Raw genomic sequence first — 24,227 nt, forward strand, 5'->3', positions numbered from 1 at the left:
TATAATATCAAGTCAAGTCATCTTCATTTATACAGCGCTTTTAACAATGTAGATTGTTTCAAAGCAGCTTTACAGTGATAAATGGATAATTTAAGGTAACAGATTGTTTTGGCTTTATAGCGGTTCTTGAATAAAGATATTTTCCAGCTAAAGTTATTTTGATTCACTTCCGTCAGTGAATATAACTTGTAATGCATAAGAACTTATAAAAACTAGCATAATAGACCAATATTTCACTACAGATCACATATGTTTGTGCCCCACTTCACATCACACAGACGACAGTGATAAGGATTGACTGTTTATTTGAGTAAAATATAATCAGTCATAATTGCATTAACAGTACTGTTGTCCTTCATGCAAGCAATTGCATAGCAGATAATACATAGAATTAAAAAGCTGAATTTTATGCATTAATATTAATGAGACAATGTGCAGGGCAGCACAGTATAAACCAGTTTTCCAAATTTGCAATAAATTGAGTGAAAAGTAAGTTTATTGGGTTCAGGAGGACATTGGAATTTGATTATGTATGTCCACAAAAGACATCAGTTGATAAAACTACTACGCTTGTTACACTGCATAAAATAAGTAAATTAAACATTCATCAATATTCAATTAATGTGCAAAATATATTTAACACACAATCAAAATTGTTTTACTTCCACATTGCAATTTTGTTTCAATATTGCTTCCCGCTGGCGTTACATCATTTTGGTAAGAAACTTTATTTTAATTAAAAAATTGTTTAGTTTACCTGTCAACTTGATGCTTGGGAAACAGCTAATCTAAATAATAATAAAAAAAAAAAAAAAAAAAAGCCTGAACAACTAGTCAACCCGAACCTACAAGGTCAGTAAATAAACAAACAAATCCTTTTAAAAGTCTCTTTATTAATCATGATTTAACAGTAATCCTATAAAATGAAGGAAACAAAATTGTGTAAGCAACCAGTCATATGACTGAAATAAAAAAGAGATTCCACAGCAATTGAAAAAAAAAAAGAAAAAAGTTGGCACATTTACTAAGTGAACTGCGGTGATTCCCACTTTTCCTCACACACACACACACACACACACACACACACACACACACACACACACACACACACACACACACAATAAACCAAGCCCACACACACACACACACACACACACACACACACACACACACACACACACACACACACACACACACACACACACACACACACACAGAAGATGATCACTATTCAGCACAGCTGTCTGGAGTCTTACAAGCACAGCTCTGCGTCTCACACCGCTTCAAACCACTGAACATTAGTCGTTTTGTTTATCGGGGCGACTCTTGGGCTGGTCTGACCTGTTTGCCTGGTTCATGTAGCAGCACAATGCTAACAGGCTTAATAGCTATTTATCCAGATAAATTGCCATTTGGTTTCTATCTCAAGCACTCCACAAGTGTGGGGGAGGGCAGGGAATGTGTGCCACGAATCAACGTCAGAGTCTGGCATGAGATCAGTGTTGAGTCATGCAATACAGAGGGAAAGGCCTGAACTTTCTGAACGTCTCTCTCTCTCTCTCTCTCTCTCTCTCTCTCTCTCTCTCTCTCTCTCAAGGCTCAAACACAGAAGTCCTCAGTGCAGATAGCTTTGTATTATGGCTTACTTTTTAAGTATTGCAGCAATGCTTACGAGTTTCACCTCATAAATCGGTTTGGATCAAAGTTTCTGCTAAATGAATAAATGCAAATGTAATGTAAATTGTTTTTTTTTTGCTATACATGCATCTATTTCTATACATGCATCTATTTTTAAGGCTGCATTAAATGGAAGTCTCCCTATATTTGTGATGTATATCCGAATAAAAAAGCTTCTGGAACAAGAAGAAAAAACTTTTTTATTTTGTTTGGCAAATTTTTCATCCATAAACAGACATTTATGGGCTCACCTTATACTCTCTCCGATGTTTTGATTGAGGTAAACTCACTGCTTAAGTCTTTTAGTTTAAATATAGCAATGAAAAAATGTGATGGAATCCTGAAACAATATGAAAGATTCGTTAGTAATAACTGTTGTTTTAGCTTTCTCTTATACATTGTTTTTTTTCTCTCTTTCTAATTATCTAGTATATCCCGTTAGTATTGTTTCCCTACAAACTTGTAAAACATTTCTTTGTCTTTTATTTATCCTCTTTATATGCATGTATTTTTTTTTTAACCTTAATGTACTCCTGAATGTGTTTGTATATTACTTTTCAATGTATACTGTAGCGTGAGGCGTGAGGCCAATTACTTGATTGTAAATGTGTATCTTTTTTTCTTTCTGTTTTTCAAATTTCCCTTTGGTGAACAAATTTCAACAAAAAAACAACATATTTCCCTTTGGGACAATAAAGTATACCTAACCTAACCTATATTTGCATTATCTGTTTGTTTTTTTAAAATAAAAAATAAAGAAAGAAAAGCTTTAAAAATGTAGGGCGGGACTTGATTTTGTCTGTGAGGAATTGATTGGATGGTTGTGGTTTGCTATTGGTCGATCTCATGTGAGTGACAGGTTGCTCCGCCCTCCCGCCAGTAAACACATCATCAGAGAAGAGAAGAAATGTCGCTGCAAAAGGGAGATCAATTATTTTGATTATAGATTATGAGGCACATGAAAATAATCATGTGCACGGATAAATCATTTATAATAAATACTGCAATATTCCATACAAAAAAGGGTCAATATTGATGTGGTGACTAAGACTCCTTGGGCTTTAAATGAGATATGAAATACATTATTTGACATACAATTAAATTATTGTACTCTAGTTCTAAAGATTAAAACAACATTGCTTTTAAAATATTCAAACATAACACACCTTTATAAATGTCCTTGAAAATGTCCATAAATATTAGGCCTATCTTCTTGTAACAAAGAATAAATACCTTTAACCTAAAAGGTAGAAATCCTCCACCTCCCCCTCAAGGCAACAAACTTACACTTGCAAATCCCTCATGCATTTTTAATGTGTAATGCAAATGGTTGGGGGGGTCAGTGAACACACATCTGCATGTGTGAGAACCCCATGCATCTGTCTCAGACATTTGGTGATTTTATGAATGAAAGGAAGTCAATTCACAACTGCTAAAAAAATAAGTTATATGCAAAATAATATACAATTTGACTAATTTATTTTAAAAAAATTAAAAAACGAGTTAATATAAAGGCTATATAAGCCTAATAGGTTTCCTCGATACGGTCTTTCAGGCAGAAACGAAAATATGAATCATCTACAGTAATAAAAAACAATATAACAGGGTATGTTATGGAAAGTTCAAGTTCATAGATCAAATACTTTGCTCCCTTGAACAGCCAGTAAAACTGTAACACAAGAAAGGTTATTTTACGACTCTCCCAGGCTTAGTTTTGTGCGCCAGATCATTTATTTACACACAACATTTTGGAAATAAGGAATAAGTGCTTTTACAATAGGAACAATTAAAAAAGACTAGCCTAAAATAGTAAGGATATTCCGCTGTCTTGTTGATAAAATCGATATATCACATAAAAAATTCGCACTATATCAATTAAACGAAGAGTTAATTAAAACATCCAGTCAGGCTAGATTACATTATTCACGCTTACATCAGGGTCACGCATGTAAATAAGCAATCACGTGAGATCTTGCCGCATTCAGCAAAGTACATCCGGGTCGTTTTCTCAACAGTGCTGATGTAATGTAAATCAATACCGGAGGCAGTGTCATTGTGCATATATCTGGTATTGTTACCCATCAACCGTTTTAGTTATAGTCCAACACATTTTAAATACATATAGCATTTAAACACTCAGTACTATCTGCTGTAAAATTTGCGACATTCTTATAATCTTAATCTAGCCATTTATCCCCGATGTGATGCGCCCCCTGCTGGCCGTGCCCGCACAGCGTCAGTTAAAGGGATAGTTCACCCAAAAATTAAAAAATCAAACCTGTATGAGTTTCTTTATTGTGTCGAACGCAAAAGATCATATTTTAAAGAATATTGGTAACAAGACATACTTTTGTGATCAACAGAAGAAAAAGGTTTGAAACAACATGAGGGTGAGCAAACGATGACATAATTTTGGGTTAACTATCCCTTTAATTATAGTGTAGTTGGCTCTATTGGCTCATATATCTTATCATATATCATATATCACTGTAGCAATTATAATTATGCGAGGTTATGTAATCTGTAATTGCACATAGGAATGCAAATGTTTGATTAGTGATCTGTTCACTTGCAGATAACAAACAAGTGCTGACAAAGCAGAAGGAACATGATTTTAAGTCTGTACCGTAAACATTGCATTGCATTTATTGTACAGAAATATTTATGATTTATAATTAAAAAAATAAAATTAAAATACTTGGAAATTTTAAGCATTGATATATTCATGTCGTTGCCATTGTGACTCAAACAGAGAGACATTGAGTGCTTAAAATAAACATTAAGTGAAACTTAATCACTTAACTCATTAAACATTTAAACTTTTGAGAAAGGCAAGTTATAAACAATAATGAAACAATAATTTCCGTCTGGACTATTCCAGTAAATATGAACAGTGATCTGTCAGTAAAACGGAAAGATCATAGTTTTCATGAAGATGTTAGATGGCAGCCAGAGCTGAACGGACACAATTAATAGAGTCGTTACTTCATTAGCAAGATTAAAATTACATAAAAACATCTGGTACCAAAAAGAGTCAAGTATTTTCATTACTGATAAATTAAAGTGCTTATTTATAAGTATTTTCAAATGCAATAAAATATGGTTGAATTCTCTAAATTTGTTCCTTTTCACCAATGTAACACATATTACACTTATTTATAAGATAGCAAAAGTAATAGAATTATAAAACGGAATTATTCCGTATATATGATTAACTCAACGAGTAAAATATCGCCGGAATAATAAACAGCACTTGTTGTTAAGGCACTTCCGATTCTCCCGTAAAAACCCTGAGTGAAATATAATTAATATCAGAGTCAAAAGTTTGGACAGACATTTTTTTTAATGCCATTTCTGTTTAAAAAAAAATAAATAATAGTATTTAAAGTATGGAAATTATGTAGTGACCTAAAAAAAAATACTATCTGGTTCGTTTAAAAGAATTGGTAGTATTAGGCACATTTTATATTTGTCTAAGCATTTATTTTAAAGTAACTATTTTTGGTTACTTTATTTTAAGGTGTCTTTGTTACACTGTAATTATACATTTAAAGCTAGACTGTGTAACTTTTTTTTGTTTATTCTTAGCTAAAAACACTAGTTCTTTCAAAAATATATGTGCTCATTAATGTACATTTACTTCATTCAAGTAATAAAGTATTCTCGTGAGTGTATAATATGCCATTGAAAATACATACGGTGAGGGGTTCGAATGTCGGTTGCCATGTTGCCCCTCCATCTTGAAAGTACATTAGCCAAAGAGGGACATACCCGTTAATTCAAGCTTCGCCTTTCGCGTCTCCGCAATTCACTGGCACCGACCCTGTTTTTATTTTTTCCTTTCCCTTTACCTTTCCCTCGCACCTCCGTCACATCAGCTGATCTCTGCTCACGGAGAAAATGATATAGCCTACAATGTAAACTTTGCCTTACGCTAGTGATGTCGTGCAATATACAGAATAACGATAGCACTGATAAAAGTTACTTTACTAAGATTAGCTTGCATTCGTCTGGGACTGATGTAAAAAAATAACAAAAACATAAAACTATTATTCATTTTACATAGATGTCATAACCTATATGTTAACTGACAAATTAAATTACTGTAAATTATAATAGTTTTCTAAAGTAACCTCATCACTTGAAGGAATACTCATGGACGAGGTCGAACTGGAAGCCATGTTAATCTTAGACTACATTGGCCACCGTAGGAGTTAAAACGAAATCGGAATTGAGAGGAACAGAAACTAATATTCTCTGGATGGTCATATACCTTTTCACCGCTAGATGGGGGTAAAAATCACACAGTGTAGCTTTAAGTACCGAATAATATTAAGTAACAACATGTACTTACTATAGGGTTAGGTACGATTTAGAGTTAACTGCATGTAATATATATATATATATATATATTATACAATGACTGTAAAATAAAGTGTTACCAATATAATTTTTTTTAGATCATGAAAAACAAAGTGAAGTGTGTCCAAACTTTTGACTAGTAACATATGTGTTGGATATGGGATACAACTTAAATAAGTCAGTCCTAATATCCCTCTGAATTGGTCAACTGGAATGTTTAATTGTGTGTATCTGTGTCTGATTCCTCATCTGTCCTCGCCCAGCTCTGAATCTTTCCGGTGCCGAAGATGACGTAAACGACGGCTCCGAAGGCGCTCACTCCGGCTGACAACCAGAACACATGCCTCCACCCTGTAACCGAGTGCTGTTCGGAGCAAAGGACATATCAAAAAACATATCAAAATGACATCAAACTGCAGATATATTAATGTATGGAAGGACAGCTTACATCTTTGGTCAAGTAACCCACTACAATTGGTGCAAGAACACCAGGGATGGTCCCAAAAGTGTTTGTGATTCCTAGAAGCATTCCCGCGTACCTGAGAAAATATGGATATACAGGTGAAATATCGTGGAAAAGTTCATTTATTTCAGTAATTCAACTTAAAAGGTGAAACTAATATATTATATAGACTCATTACATGCAAAGTGAGATATTTCAAGCCTTTATTTGTTATAATTTTGATGATTATGGCTTACAGCTTATGAAAACCCCAAATTCAAAATTAGAATATTGTGAAAAGGTTTTCATAAGCTGTAAGCCATAATAGTCAAAATTATAACAAATAAAGGCTTGAAATATCTCACTTTGCATGTAATGAGTATATATAATATATTAGTTTCACCTTTTAAGTTGAATTACTGAAATAAATGAACTTTTGCACGATATTCACATTTTTCGAGTTTCGCCTGTAAACTAAAAAAAAAAGTGGATGATGCACTTAATTGATAGACTGTCTGATGCATGTTAGATTTCACATAGCATAACAAATCATTTTAACCACACACTTGATTTTACTCTTTTTCTTCAAAATTCTTCAAAAACCAATAGGAAATTCTACACAGAACTCATAGCCTACAAAACTACATCACGACTGAACAGCTTTGGTCAGCCAGTCAAGCAGTTTAGTGTCTGTACCGTGGAGCAATATCAATCTGGTTAAGGAAGACCCCAGCGGCACTGAAACCCCCAAACGCACTGGACAAGGTCAGAAAGGTCACGGCCATGGCACCGCTACAGCCCGAGAAGCCCACCGCCACCAGGAACACAGCCGGAAGAAACAGACCTATGGGACACAAGACACAAAAATGTCAATACAATTGCCTATAAGCTGCATTACAATTGAACTGTCAGTAACATATGTATATGTCCCCTCTTACACTTGGTCACCATAATAAATATTAATTAAAATTTGTGACAAAAAAAAAAAACGTCCCAAATTGTCCAGTCCACAGAATTGTGACTAATTATCTCACAATTTTTGGACATTTTTCTCACAATTTCGAGTCTGTCTCACAATTCTGAGAAATGAAGAGATATCAACTCGCAATTGAAGCAAAATTGTAAGATATAAACTTGGAATATAGTTATAAAGTGCAAACTGCAAACTCGCAATTCTGAGAAATAAAGTCATAATTGAGAGAAATAAAGACAGAATTGAGAGAAATAAAGACAGAATTGTGATAAACTCGCAATTGCGAGAACAAAGGAATTCTAAGAAATACAGTCAGAACTAAGAAAAAGTTTTCCTCAGAATTGTGATATAAACTTACATTTGCATGTTATAAAGTCAGAATTGCGAGATATAAATCACAATTGTGAGGAAAAAGTCAGAATTGTAAGATATAAACTTGGAATATAGTTATAAAGTGCAAAGTGCAAACTCGCAATTCTAAGGAATAAAGTCATAATTGAGAGAAATAAAGACAGAATTGTGATAAACCCGCAATTGCGAGAACAAAGGTCAGAATTGTGAGATAAAAAGGCGCAAATACGAGTTTACGTCTCACAATTTTTACTTTTTTCTTGCAATTTTAGGTTTATATCTCACAATTCTGAGAAATAAAGTCAGAAGTTTTTCCTTTTTATTGTGAGATATAAACCTAAAATTACAAGAAAAAAGTCAAAATTGTGAGACAATTCTGAGAAATACAGTCAGAACTGAGAAAAAGTTTTCCTCAGAATTGTGATATAAACTCAAATTTGCACGTTATAAAGTCAAAATTGCGAGATATAAATTGTCAGAATTGTGACAAAAGAAGTCAAAATTACTTTTTTTTAATTGCGACTACAATTCTGAATTTTTTTACTCAAAATTGTGATATTAGGAGAAAAAAGTCAGAATTGTGAGATAATAAAGTTGCAATTATCTTTTTTATTTTGTATGGATCCCCACACACGAAAAAACTAAGTATATCATGGCCACTAATCATCAATTCTTTCCCACGACTTACTAATACGTCAGCATGAAATATATTTATATATTACTAAAACGAGAGAACGAATTGTTAACCCGTGGCCACGATATACATTTCTTGTCCGCACGTCATGAGCACGGCTCCGTAGTTTAGATTGATTCAAATCACATACCAATGAAAGTGAATATTTTGCGTATGGCGGTGATACTCAGGAGCTCTCTCTCCAGCAGCTCGTCCGCCAGCACACCTGAGCCCACTGAGAACAGCCAGCCAAACAGATACGGCAGAGCGGAGAGGAACGAGTTCTGAAAGATGACAAGACAGTGTGAGACGAAACCAGTATAGAAACCAGACTGGCTCAATCGAAATCTCCCGATCGGCTCACCTGCTGCAGATCAAAGTGGAGCACAGTGTCCATGTAGATAGGAAGTGAGGTGAGGAGGGTGTAATAAGACCAGTTGGAGCACATCTGTGAGACGATTATGGCCCAAAGAGGCACAGAGAACAGCATAGATACTAAAGGCACTGACCAACCATGAGGAGTCCCCTAAAAACAGAGAAAATATCAAATCGACATCATAAATGCATTTACGGTAGATCGAAACCACAGATTAATTATGATGTTGGAAATGCATGTTATTTGATGATTAGTTCATTTAGCATGACTGACTTAACCCCTGATGAATAGAGAAGGAGACCAAACTGTAGTGTAGATCATACCTGTGAACCGATTGAGGTAATTATGTAATCTTTCTCTCTGTCACTAATTCTTGGGTGAGTTCGGGGTTCATCCGATACCAAGAGAAACCAAGCCAGTGCCCAAAGACACCCTGCACCACCTGGTGGTAAAAACACTTTAATGCATTTATGTTTGGATACAAAAAATAATAGATAACATTTTATATTACATTAAAGGATTAGTTCACTTTAAAAAAAACTTTTGCTGATGATTTACTCACCCCGATGTCATCCAAGATGTCCATGTCTTTCTTTCTTCAGTCGAAAAGAAATGAAGGTTTTTGATGAACACATTTCTCCATATAATGGACGTCAATGGGCCCCAAACCCGGTTCAAGGTCCAGATGACAGTGTCAGCGCCGCTTCAAAGGACTTTAAACGACACCAGACGAGTCTTTTCTAGCGAAACCATCGTCATTTCAAAAATAAAAATAAAAAGTTTAAGTTTTATAAGCACAAATGCTCACCTTGCTCTGTTCTGTGATGCGCATTCGTGACGTCATGTAATACGCAATTACGTTGAAAAGGTCACGCTTCTATGAAGAGTCTAAAATTTCTGTCTAAACACACCCAGGATACGCACACGAAATGGGCATTTTAAACGATAAACTGACACAAAGACATTTGAATATGTGTGTATGGTCCTCCTTCCGCACATCTGTAAACACTGACTCGTCAATAGGGGTGTAACGGTACGCAAAAATCACGGTTCGGTACGTACCTCGGTTTTAAAGTCACGGTTCGGTTAATTTTCGGTACAGTAAGGGAAAGAAATGCAAAACATTAAACTGCTGGTTGTTTAATATAAACTTTTTTTAACAATTTGTTTACACTTTTTTAAACACACTTTTTAATAAAATATAACGTTAGGCTAATAAATAAAAAAGATATAAAATAAAAAAAGAATAAGAAATAAAATACTGCTGCAAAGTTCTCCACTAATAAAATACTCTCAAACCAATATTGGCCGTGACACTAACGTTAGCTAGCGAGAGGCTGGGCTAAAGCGAGCGTGCCGTGTATGTGGTGATCTTTATTTATGCGATATTTATGTCCGAGTCCGACCCGAGAGTTAAAGTCCCAAAAAATGTTCTCATACTAATGACACATGTACGTTTGTTTGTGTGGAAAGCCCGCTTTTAACAGAAAGGCATTTGGAAATGTCCACAGATGAGCGCATCAGCGCTCTTAACACAGGCGCGCTTGCACGTGTTTTGTTGTCACAGCAACATAAACAATATTCCGCACACAGGAAGACAGATGTTATGGTAATATTTTACATGTATTTGAATCACAAAAACGATTAATCAGATTTAATCAGTGCAACGCGGAGACTTCCGACACTTAATATGTTCGTGTGGAAACTCGGTATTGACGTATATTCCGCACACAAAACTAGCCTAATTTACGTGAAAGATTGCATTCGGTGCACATGTGAACCGTACCGAAAGTCCTGTACCGAAACGGTCCGGTACGAATACATGTACCGTTACACCCCTACTCGTCAAGCGTGACCTTTTCTGCGTAATTGCGTATTACGTGACGTCACGAACGCGCATCACAGAACAGAGCAAGGCGAGCGTTTGTGCTTATAAAACTTAAACTTTTTTATTTATTTTTGAAATGACGATGGTTTCGCTAGATAAGACCCGTATTCATCGTCTGGTGTCGTTTAAAGCCCGTTGAAGCGGCGCTGACACGGTCATCTGGACCTTGAACCGTTTGGGGCCCATTGACGTCCATTGTATGGAGAAATGTTTTTTTTTAAAAACTTAATTTCTTTTCGACTGAAGAAAGAAAGACATGGACATCTTGGATGACATCGGGGTGAGTAAATTATCAGCAAAAGTTTTTTTAAAGTGAACTAATCCTTTAATCGTGATGTTAAAAATATGAAGACAAGAGCAAGCTCGCAAAGGTTATTTTTAAAATGTTTTGAAAAAGTTTCTTCTGCTCACCAAAGTTGCATTTATTTGAGATAAAAATACAGTAAAAACAGTAATATTGCAAAATATTATTACAATTTAAAATAATTATTTTATATTTTCATTCATTTTAAACTGTAATTTATTCCTGTGATTTCACAAAAAATCACTATCTTTCCATAGATCATGACACTAAAAGGTATTTATTAACAAATATCTTAGTCTCACCAAGGCTTTATTAGAATACAGTAAAAATAGCAATATTCTGAAATATAATTTCAATTTAAAATAGCCATTTTCTATTTGAATATATATATTTTAATGTAATTTATTCCTGTGATCAAAGCTGAATTTTCAGCATCATTACTCTAATCTTCAGTGTCACATGATCCTTTAGAAATCATTCTGATATGATGGTTTGATCAAGTTTTCATGTTGAAAACAGTTAATATTTTTGCAGAAACCATGATAAAAAAATATCATAATTCTTAAATGAATAGACAATTCAAAAGCACAGCATTTTTTTTAAATATAAATCTTTTGTAACATAATAAATGTCTTTAATGCATCTTTGTATTAATTTCTATTTCTATTGATTTGAATCTTATTGAGCCCAAACGTGTGTATCCCTCACCACAGGAGTAGAAGACTGCGGGCCATCCCAGAGTGTGGCAGATGAGGCCAGTGAGAGGAAGGGCCACGAAGGCACCGAAGTTCGACCCTGCGCCGGAGAACGTCATGAGACGAGCCCTCTCTAGCGGAGGAGCCCAGCGGGACCACATCGCCATCATAGCAGGAAACGTCACACCCTAGACACAAGAACACCACACACACACACACACACTCTCAAACACAGATACATATTTGTGACCCTGGACCACAAAACCAGTCACATGGAGCAATTTTATAAAATTGAGATTTATACATCACATGAAAGCTGAATAAATACGCTTTCAGTTGATGTATGGTTTGATAGGATAGGACAATATTTGGTGGCCGAGATACAACTATTGAAAATCTGGAATCCGAGGATGCAAAAAAATCGAAACATTGAGAAAATCTCCTTTAAAGTTGTGCATTTATGTTCACGATTGTGCTGCATTCACTCACAAAAATACATGTTTTATATATTTACGGTAGGAAATTAAAAATATATCTTCATGGAACATGATCATTACTTAATATCCTAATGATTTTTGGCATAAAAGAAAATAATAATTTCGATAATTTTGACTCACAATGTATTGTTAGATATTGCGATTATGGGTCACATTTTACACACTCTCCATTTGAATCATGGGTAACACTTTACAATAAGGTTTATTAGTTAACTACCCTAACATGAACTAAGAATGAACTATACTTCTACAGCATTTATTAATCTTAGCTAATATTAATTTCAACCTTTACTAATACATTATTAAAATCACAGGTTGCACCACATACCCACTCAAACACAGATGCATACAGTTAAAACTCGAAAAATTCGATTATCGTGCAAAAAGTTCATTTATTTCAGTAATTCAACTTAAAAGGTGAAACTAATATATTATATAGACTCATTACATGCAAAGTGAGATATTTCAAGCCTTTATTTGTTATAATTTTGATGATTATGGCTTACAGCTTATGAAACCCCAAATTCAAAATTAGAATATTGTGAAAAGGTTTTCATAAACTGTAAGCCATAATCATCACAATTATAACAAATAAAGGCTTGAAATATCTCACTTTGCATGTAATGAGTCTATATAATATATTAGTTTTACCTTTTAAGTTGAATTACTGAAATAAATGAACTTTTGCACCATATTCGAATTTTTCGAGTTTCACCTGTAATTTACACACTCTCCATTTGAATCATGGGTAACACTTTACAATAATGTTCTTTAGTTAACTACCCTAGTTAACATGAACTAGGAATGAACAATACTTCTACAGCATTTATTAATCTTAGCTAATATTAATATCAACATTTACTAATACATTATTAAAATCAATTGTTAACATTAGTTAATGCACTGTGAACTAACATGAACAGCTGTATTTTTATTGACTAACAACCAAAGATTGCAGTAACACATGTATTGATCAATGTTAGTTCATGTTAGTTAATGCATTAATGAACCTTATTGTAAAGTGTTACCTAAGTATCAGTGTGGAGGATTTCTGGTCACTAAAAACGTCCCTAACCTCCCCGAATCCCTCGAGCGCACGCAGGGCGAACAGCCACTTGGCCCCGAGCTGAGCCGACAGTGGAGTGAGGAGAGTGAGGACGGCCGTTCCCAGAACACCACCACCGAGGAAGAGGCTTCCTCCGAAACGGCCCGACAGGTATCCTCCCGGGACCTGAGTGAACAGGTATCCAAAGAAGAACGCACCAAGCAGCATTCCCTGAGTTTCGGGACTCCATGGGTATCTTGGAATCTTGGGAAAGAAAATTAAAGAGTAAGAAATATGACAAGAACATAAAATTTATTAGTGCTGGGCAAAGATGAATCTAGATTAATCGCATCCAAAATAAAAGTTTGTGTTTCCATAATATATGTGTGTTTGTGTACTGTGTATAATTATTTTGTATATGTAAATACACACACATGCTTGTATATATTTAAGAAATATTTGCATTTATATACTGTGTATATATTTATATATAATTTATATTATATATAAATAATATAATTAATTCAGTATAATATATTTTGGATGCGATTAATCGCGATTAATCTTTGCCCAGCACTAAAATTTGCATATACAGGTGAAACTCGAAAAATTTAAATATCGTGCAAAAGTTCATTTATTTCAGTAATTCAACTTAAAAGGTGAAACTAATATATTATATAGACTCATTACATGCAAAGTGAGATATTTCAAGCCTTTATTTGTTATAATGTTGATGATTATGGCTTACAGCTTATGAAAACCTTGCTTTTATCAATAATTGAATCAATTATCATTGAAGTTTTCACATTTTTAGGTTTTTCTATGAGTACTGAAGCATTCCTCGCATTCCATTCATTCCTAATGGGGTCAAATTGACCCGCGAGGGAAGGATTTGTTACTTTTTAAAATTTCAACCACAAAACTTCCATAGATATATACACTAGATGTCGCCTTGGGGTTCTAAGCATGCGTCAAAACCGCCGCCATCTTGGAACAGGGGTCTCTTGTCATAGGAAGTAGCTAGGTAACGCTGCTATCTCCGCCTGTACTTCGAATTCATGGATGATGCCGGACTTTTTTTGCTGCGTATGGATGTTCACACGAACGAAATATGAACTGGGAAGTTTTAATTTTCTCTGGACTCAATGATAAATACATGTCTGACCGTTGGAACGAACCAAAAAAAAACTAGAAAATCGCATTCATGACGATTTATGGTGATTTTATTTTCCGTTAGACCTTTGCCTACACTGATGCATTAAAGAGGAGGGGCTTCCCTGTTCCATGATGGCGGCTCTATTGACGCATTCGTTTCAATGAACTGCGTAGCCAAGGCGAAATCTAGTGTATATATATCTATGCAAAACTCCTATAATCAAAATGGCCCGAGGGAAGGATCTTACCAACCCCAAACTTTTGAACGGAAGTGTATAAAGACAAATCCATGACACATGTTCAGGTTCAGAGCATGAAAAGCTGCGTGCGGTTTATTCTTACCCCTGGCTGATCTGAGCTTTGGCTGTTGTTGTCAAGTGTATGGGAGGGTCCTGGACACTCGTTTGATACATTGCTATTGGATGACGGCTGGTCATTGGTTCCGTTTACCATAGCAACCATGGCAACGCTGAGATTTACACGCAGACCATAAACCACAGCAAAGCCAAAGAACATCATAGCAGCCAGATTGCATCGTACTGAGCAGCATTTGGGAGGCACTGTCACACATACAAACACATTCTGAAATGTCAAATCATTATATATTTCAAAAATATTTATAAAGATTATAGTCACTTAGTACACTACTTTTCATAAGTTTGGAGTCAGTTAGATTTTTTTTCTTTTTGAAAGAAAATATTTAGTGCTGTAAAATCAATTAATCGCATCTAACAAAAGTTTGAGTTCATATAATATGTGTGTGTGTGTGTATATATATATATAATATATATATATATATATATATATGTATAAACACACACACACACACACACACACAAATTTAATCAATATAAATATAAAAATATACAGGCCACACACACATATATTAAATAAAACTGTTTTCAACATGGATAAAACAATGGCGAAAGAAAATAGGAATAAATTACATTTTAAAATAGATCAAATAGAAAACAGCTATTTAAAATTGTAATAATATTTCACAATATTACTGTATTTTGGATCAAATAAATTTGAAAAGCATTGAAAGTCTCACTGACGCCACACTTTTGAACAGTGGTATTTGTGTGACAAGACCTATGAAGCTCATTAAAAACACAGCACAACTTTTCATGCAGATTTTTAACGAACTGCAAAAGATCAAATCGCAGACTAACCTGTGTTTTTTTCCACTTCTCTTTCTAAAAGTGGCGCAGTGTCACTGTCCTGGTCGTCTGCGCTCGAGTTAATGGAGTATCCGCGGTTTAGCGCCATGATCGCAGTGGTTAAGGTGGAGGTTTTGAGCTGAACTTGAGCTAGTTGAAGTATGACATCCACAAATCCTGAAACAAAAAGACATTTGGGTCATTCCAACCAGTGTCAACTCAACCAGAGGTCCCCGGCTGATGTATTTGATCCTCTGGTAAAGGAAATATGTCACAGATGTTTATTTACTGAGTAATTCACAGTTATGTAGATGGTCATAATGATTATTTAGGGCTGTAAACGATTAATCGCATCCAAAATAAAAGTTTGTGTTTACATAATATATGTGTGTATTGTGTATAATTATTTTGTATATATAAATACACACACATGCATGTATATATTTGAGAAATATTTGCATTTATATATTGCATATATATATATATTATTTTTTTTCATATATTTTATTGGAAACAGCATTCAAACAATATTTGCCACGTAATACAGTACAAGTCTCAATTTTATATTTTCAGAATAAACAATTCTTCAAAACCAAAGGCATATATATTTGTATATAATTTATATTATATATAAACAGAACAATTTTATCTATAGTACTATTTTACTATTTTAATCATACACAATACACACACACATATATTATGTAAACACAAACTTTTATTTTGGATGGGATTAATCGTTTATAGCCAAATTACCAGGGGGGTAAAAAATAACTTTAGAAAGATGGAAGCATCATTATTTAATTTTTACACAGAGATTGATAGGTTTATTAGTTAAATCTGTTGACTTTATCAAGCTCTGTTGCATTATATGCCAACTGTGAAAGTTCAGAAATGGGAAAAAGCACTTATTGTTTGTTGCCCCAAATTTGCACGCCTGTAACTCAAGAAGTATTAAAGATATCTTAATATCCTTTTAGATTCTGGTTCTTCTTAACACACATTTCTTTTGGCATCTTCATTTTAAAGACCATAAATTATTCAATCCCAGAGATATGGAGATAATTCTAAACTAAAGTCAGTTTTACTCTTAATATTTTGGACTTTCATCACTATTTGTGTTTGTCTATCTTTATAAAAAAATATTACAATAAAAAATTTGAGCCAGGGAAGTTTCTGAAATTTGGTTGATTTGACATGACCCATTTCAGATAATGCAACTGATCTCATTTGTGGTGTCAAAATCCATTAACCTTAAACAATTTCTTCATCAAAAACAACAACAATCGTGGGCTCAGTGTGTGTCTGATGCTGTATTTACTATTCTGTTTCCTATTCCATATATTTCTGTCTAATAATATATCTCCACATTAGTGTTTGAAATCATCAGTCCATTCACTGTGGGCTGTTCCTTTTCTGCTGGACCATCCATCATGATCAATATACATTTTTTAAATCTTCCTGTCATCATTCATTATGCAAATGTGTGTCTCAGTTTTCTTTGATTCTTTTATACGAATTCCAATACAATGTTCTTCCTTCGTGACCTTTTGGGTTCATAGATTCCTTTCAAATACAATTACATCTTTAGCATTGTTTTTTTTTTTTCATCCTGTTTTTTTTCTCTCCAGATCTGTTCTATAGTCGTTAATATTATTTATTGCAATTCAGGTCATATGTTATATCATTGCATATATGTAAGCAGCATCTCCACATTCTCCTTTCAATCTAATGTCATTAAATACTATTGCTCAAATTAATCAGGAAGCTCTTCATTTTAAAAGGTCTAATAGTATTTTAATAGTTTTTGGTTTAAAAAAAGAGAGAGAAATACTCACTCAGATGTGGACTGCATCTATTGTGAAGCCCAAAAACTTGTGTAGCAAATTGTGCAAGCATTATAGAAACTGTAAAATATCATATCATATAGGTTTAAACTCCCATAATCTCTAGTGTAGAACTTGAGCACATGACAGCATCTGAGCATAACATATGACCAACACAAAGGTTAATATAATAGATCAGCTGACATGTTGTGAATAAACATCAGCCACAACTTCTCTATGTCATAGCATCAGTGATACAGGTGGCATTATTTGCCTCCTCTTTACTTGACTCAGCATAAATATTAAAAAGTGAAAAAAATATCAGCGAAATGTAAAAACATATGATATATATAGTATTATAGTTTATATGTAGCCTATGTATGTGTGTGTTTGTACACACACACACACACGTATGCAAAGGGTTGTATATTAATTTATATATTACGTTATTTATACAAATACAAAGTATCCTATGACATATAGAGCACTTTTAATTTATACTTACCATTATGTTTCCCAAACAAATGTAAGATTCTGGACAAACGCTGGATGTCTTATAAAGGAGATGATTCGTTTACGGGCCCTCCATAACCTTACAAACCGTTTACTTTTTTTTCTATAAGTACTAAATGTTTAAAATAGCGGGAAACATTAATGCTGACCGGTGTGGATATGTTGCATTTCGAGAAAATCACAGATCTGTTTTTGTCTTACGTGTTGATCACGTGATCTCGAGACTTCCTGATCTGGAAAACATCATAATCTAAAAACGCTCTGGATCGACTGACTGTGTTTGTGTCTATAGACAGGTTTTATCCTATGGTTTATTAGTCTAATATCTTTCTTAAACAGCATTTGTTGGAAGTGAGCGGTGTGTTTTCGTCTGTCATGTGATTGAGGAACAGAAAGTAAGTACACAGTGGCTTAAACTGATAATTTTTAAGCATTTATTAACGCAATTCATATATAAGATACCCATTCCTAGCTTCAGCAAAATCGAGGCTTCCGGTTGTATATTCACACATATTAAAGAAATGAAATGATATCGAGTTATTCACTTCCTTGTTTAGTGCTTTCTCTTCCTGTAAGCGTGTTATAAATGTGTTGAATCTTCAGACTGAGATTGAAGAATGAGGTTCTCTATGGAGCTTCGCCTCGTCGCTGTTTCGGTGTGTGTGTCGCTGCTGTGCGGCTCATCGTGCGGATCTAATGCCTCTGCTCCTCTGGTCATATGGCACGGCATGGGTGAGACACATCACATCACAACATCACATCCAGATCAATCAAACCTGCTGGTCCCACTAGTCTATAATAGGCCTGAGTCATTGAATAACGGGAATCATTAGGGTAATGTAGAGTGTCACTCCACAAAAAGGCCTTTGTGTACATAGAGTAACTTAGCAACTAAAAACTGACCAACTTTTTTATATAGGCAATTTATATATAAATTTGAAAATATAATAATTTGTCAAATCGATGAATCGTATCTAATCTGAAAGGTGTAAATATATAATATGTGATAACAGTTATCACAGTTTCCCCTAAGATATTAAGCAGCACAACTTTTTTTCAAAATTGATAATAACAATGAATGTTTCATGGGCAGCAAATCAGCATAAGAATGATTTCTGAAGGATCATGTGACACTGAAGACTGGAGTAATGATGCTGAAAAGTTAGATTTGATGACAGGAATAAATTACATTAAAAATATACAGGTAAAACTCGACCAATTCGAATATCGTGCAAAAGTTCATTTATTTTGCTGCATTGAGGCAGTAATTCATGCAAAAGAGGCCCAAACCAAGTACTGAGTACATATGCATGATTATACTGTTCAGAGGGCCGACATTTCTGTATTTAAAATCCTTTTTTTTTATTGATTTCATGTAATATTCAAATTTTCTGAGATTTTGAATTTCGGGTTTTCATAAGCTGTAAGCCATAATCATCAAAATGATAACAAATAAAGGCTTGTAATATCTCACTTTGCATGTAATGAGTCTATATAATATATTAGTTTCACCTTATATAAATTAACTTTTGCACAATATTCAAATTTCTCGAGTTTCACCTGTATATTCAAATAGAAAATGGCTATTTAAAAATGAAATGATATTTCATAATATTACTATTTTTACTGTATTCTAATAAAGCCTGGGTGAGAATAAGATATTTGTTATTCTAATAAATACCTTTTAGTGTCATGATCTATGGAAAAAGGCAATTTTTTTGTGTGAACTGACCTAAACACACACATTACCTACTGCGTTTACTATAAAGATAACTAGATAATTGGTAATTATCAGTGTGATTTGCAGGAGACAGTTGTTGCAATCCACTGAGCATGGGTGCGATGAAGAAGATGGTGGAACAGGAAGTCCCAGGAATTTATGTGCTTTCCCTGATGATTGGCAAGTCTGTTCTACAGGTAAAGCAACCTCCATTCTTGTCATTGCCGTAGTTGATTCGAATAAAAGTGTCTGATTTTGTTTCGTTGTTTCCCAGGACACTGAAAATGGCTTCTTCATGGATGTCAACGAGCAGGTGTCTTTCGTTTGTGATCAGCTGTCCCAGGACCCTAAACTGAAGGGAGGCTACAATGCAATGGGCTTCTCCCAAGGGTCACAGTTTCTGTGAGTGGTTATTACACAAATATATTCATGCAAAGGGTTATCGGAAGTGTAATCGTGCTGTTTACCTCTCCGTCTTTCGTAAGGCGAGCAGTTGCTCAGCGCTGTCCTGATCCCCCGATGAAGAACCTGATCTCGGTCGGTGGGCAGCATCAAGGTAATGTGACGGATGTGCTCTGCTCACGCTGTGGTGATTTACTTTCTGAAAAAACAACAATTACTTCCTAAAAGTGGTTAGCCGTTTACAGGAACAATGTGGCATAACTACCTTGTTTTGATTATGTTGCTTCAAGATATGCAACTGTTTTAAATAATGGAGTTGGAATAAAGTTACATGGAATATAATATTTGCAGTCACAATCTATTACAACATTTAAAATTATACACACTACTGTTAAAAATGTTGGGGTCAGTAAGAGGTTTTTGAAAGTCTTTTATGTGCTCACCAAGACTAATAGTAAAAAAAACAACTAATATTGTAAAATTATTGCGGTTTAAAATGAATATTGTTCTATTTTAATATATTGTAAACTGTAATTTATTCCTGTGATCAAAGCTGAATTTTCAGCATCATTACTCCAGTCTTCAGTGTCACATGATCCTTCAGAAATAATTCTAATTTGCTGCTCAAGAAATATCAATGTTGAAAACAGCTGGGCTGCTTCACATTTTTGTGGAAACCGTGATACATTTTTCAGTATTTTTTGATGAATATAAAGTTCAAATGAGTCAAAACCGCTTTTTTTTAAATCCTGTTTTCGTTTGACATGTGGTTCTCTCTTCCTCTTTTCTGTAAATCACAGGGGTATTTGGTCTCCCTCGATGTCCTGGTGAAAGCTCTCATATCTGTGACTGGATTCGCAAGAAGCTGAACTCAGGAGCCTACACTGATGCGATTCAAAAACAGTGTGTGCTTGCTTATGGGCTTCTCAACAGACCAGTTCATGTTATTCTAAACTGATTATTGTCTATTTACACGAACTCCGCCCACCAATGTCAAAATTACAAAAGAAGTCCAGCTTCTATGATTGCAATCAATATGATAATATACACTGAATATGTTGTTATACTGTTTTATAATATACTACAATACACTGAGGTGCAAATACTATCTGCCACTATTTGCACTTTGTACAAATATCATCTAACTAGTGTTTGCACTTTGTGCAAAGAAAATACGTTTTTTTGCTATTTACACTTATAATTTTTATGTGATTGTCTAGTCAAGCATATTGATTGTGGTTTTATGTTAGCTTGGTGCAGGCACAGTACTGGCACGATCCCCTCAATGATGACTTGTATAAAAAGTACAGTCTCTTCCTTGCTGACATCAATCAGGAGCGCGTAAGTCTGAGGATAATGGAGCAATTACTATAAAATAGATATATTTGTCTGTGTGGTGTAAATGATTGATATTTCTGTCAGGTGGTGAACGAGACCTACAAGAAGAATCTCATGTCTCTGAATAAGTTTGTCATGGTCAAGTTCCTGCAGGACACTATGGTCGATCCCGTGGATTCTGAGGTACATCAACAGTTTATTTAAAATCTCTCTTTTATTATTGAATTAAAATCTCTTACTAACTGAATTTTCGTCATTAGTGGTTTGGTTTCTATAAAGCTGGTCAAGGTAAAGAGCTGGAAACGCTGCAAGAAAGTGCAATATATACAGAGGTAAACGTGCTTGTCTTTGTTTCTCTCTCATTAATTATCTACATTTAACCCACATTTTGTATTTTATTTTTAAATACTTTATATCCTGCGTAATATTGCTATTTAGTATTTATGTATTACTTTGATACTCTGTTGCCACATTTCCTGTTCAATTGAACCTGATGGGAGAAACGAAGCTTTGAAAACTTTGATTCAATTGAATCAACTCCTTCGCAAAATGAATCAAACGCCGCACGCTGGTAACTCCTGCTGGTCAAACAGTGTAAATGCAACGACAATGCAAGACATGCATAAAAAACATCTTTTACACCCATTGCAAATTTATTATTGAAAGTGTAATCTATTAAATGCACTCAACAAGTAATCTAATACCATTGAATACGAAGTGTCTGTATGTATTATTTTATTACATTGTAGGACTTGTTTTATGGAGAGCTTGATTAAAGGATAAGTCCTATTTAACACCTTGAGTCTATATTGTAGTTTGTTTTGGATGAACAAGAGTGGTGGACAACATTTTTTTGACAATGGTTCCTCTCTCGAGTTTTTGACTATAAAAGAATTGGCCATGGACCCATTTAACATTGGAGTCAATGGGCATGTCCGAAAATGTCATTAAAACAACATTTAACATTATTATTTTTCAAAACTGTGCAACTCACCGAGTGATTATAGTGATGTTAGTTGATGTTCCAGAACCAAAAAGTGTTGCGAAATACAGTTTCTGTCGTGTTTTATTTGTCATTTTGTAAAATCCCATTGTTGAAAAAATAGTTCCACTATAGCAAAATAAACGGATTGGAATCATATATTGCGACGATATATTGTTTATAATCCTCAACGAACACCACTAATCACTCGGTGAGTTTAACAGTTTTGTAAACGAACATTATTGGCTATTTTAATGACATTTTCGAGCATGCCCATTGACTCCAATGTTAAATGGGTCCATGGCCAATTCTTTTATAGTCAAAAACTCGAGAGAGGAACCATTGTCAAAAAAATGTTGTCCACCACTCTTGTTCATCCAAAACAAACTACAATATAGACTCAAGGTCTTAAATACCGGAATTATCCTTTAACGCTATTAAATATTTTAAATGATACATTTATAAAACAAATAAAATCAACAGGGATCATCGCCCCAACTTGAAATCACGTGACTTTGCTCGCTACTACTAATTATTGAACGAAACAGATGATTCGTAAAGGTTTCGAAGCTTCATAAATCATATATCCATATTAAGTGAATATATATATATATATATAAGGATTTGTCTACCATTATTTTGTACCGTCAGGATCGCCTGGGGTTGGCAGAGATGGATTCTGCAGGAAAGCTTGTGTTCCTCGCCAGTGATGGAGATCACCTACAGTTCACCCGAGAGTGGTTTAATGAGCATTTACTTCCCTACATACGCTAAACACACGGTGACGCGCTTTTATTCCCAATGAGAGAGTTTATGCACACTGTTAGTCTTACACTATGTTTTATATACGAATTAAACCAGTCTTGTTTTGTTGCACTGATCTGATTTTTATTTGACTGATTCAATAATGAAAAAAAAAACCTTCTTAATGAAATATTCTTTAAATTGTTTACTATTTTTCAGTTAATTTTTCTCACGCAATAAAACATTGAATCTTACGAACCCAGTTTCCCATGTATTGATTTACTACTAATCACATAAAGTGTGTGCCACTACCATTACTAACTATGTGAAGAAGATTAATATTAAACTGCATCAAACATGCTTGAGAGGCTTGTTGAGCTCATAGACATGTATAAAGGCTAGATGGCTCAAGGCGGAGTCAGCTGTGTCGTCGCTTGGCGGCCATCTTAAGTCAGGAGACTGCGCTGCTGCTCCCTGCTGCTGTGGACGGAAGGTGAGTGACAAATGCTCGTAACTTGCTGAATTCTTGACGGATTTACAAACGGTTTGGTTTATTACAAACCTTATTAACGTGGCTATGATTTGTGCTGATACCGATGTTTGGCTATATTTTTTCACAAGTATGCAGTTAAATAGCCGCATCCCTGACGTTTATGACACACCAAGCCGTTTGAAAATCGGTTGAAAATTGAGCAAAATATAGTTATTTCAGCACTACATGCACAATAGACTTTAATGTTATAACTGGACGAGCGGACCTGTCTTAAGATGGCCGCCGTGTGACGTCGTCGGGTCCCATTGGCTCTCAGCGCCGGTAAGCCATCTAGCCTTTATACATGTCTATGGTTGAGCTGCTCAGACAGAGAAAGGTTTCTGATTGGATAAAACAGGACACGTGTTTAAGTGCCTCTGTTAGGTAAGAACATTGGCATTTTTGTAACATTTTTGATCAGTTTAATGCATCTTTATCAAACATACGCTACCTGGTCAGAAAAATATATACATTTTTTTAAACTACGCCATGCATTCATTTGTGGCTGTTTGCAATACAATTCAACACGAGATCACCTTTTTACAACAAGTTATCTGCCGATTATTTCC

At 34.6% G+C, this 24,227-nt stretch overlaps 2 protein-coding genes across 2 annotated transcripts; one reads left to right on the forward strand and one right to left on the reverse strand.

The window, feature by feature from the left end:
• Positions 1-6,047: 6,047 nt before the first annotated feature.
• Positions 6,048-18,213, reverse strand: LOC306987533 (sialin). The gene is made up of 11 exons (XM_079591883.1): positions 17,933-18,213; positions 15,614-15,778; positions 14,781-14,998; positions 13,314-13,547; positions 11,755-11,929; positions 9,178-9,296; positions 8,843-9,004; positions 8,630-8,762; positions 7,178-7,325; positions 6,488-6,578; positions 6,048-6,403 (listed from the first exon to the last, which is right to left on the reverse strand). Exons 2-11 carry the CDS (start codon positions 15,708-15,710, stop codon positions 6,257-6,259), a joined length of 1,524 nt encoding a protein of 507 aa, XP_079448009.1. The 5' UTR covers positions 15,711-15,778; positions 17,933-18,213; the 3' UTR covers positions 6,048-6,256.
• Positions 18,091-23,380, forward strand: ppt1 (palmitoyl-protein thioesterase 1 (ceroid-lipofuscinosis, neuronal 1, infantile)). Its single transcript, XM_079591884.1, has 10 exons — positions 18,091-18,335; positions 18,544-18,672; positions 19,748-19,857; positions 19,935-20,062; positions 20,146-20,216; positions 20,863-20,965; positions 21,313-21,403; positions 21,485-21,583; positions 21,661-21,732; positions 23,034-23,380. The coding sequence occupies exons 2-10, from the start codon at positions 18,558-18,560 to the stop codon at positions 23,154-23,156; spliced, it is 912 nt and encodes a 303-aa protein (XP_079448010.1). The 5' UTR covers positions 18,091-18,335; positions 18,544-18,557; the 3' UTR covers positions 23,157-23,380.
• The last annotated feature ends 847 nt before the right edge of the window (positions 23,381-24,227 follow it).

This window comes from Phoxinus phoxinus (genome assembly GCF_949152265.1).
Source record: "Phoxinus phoxinus genome assembly, chromosome: 19".
Taxonomy (NCBI): Eukaryota; Metazoa; Chordata; class Actinopteri; order Cypriniformes; family Leuciscidae; genus Phoxinus; species Phoxinus phoxinus.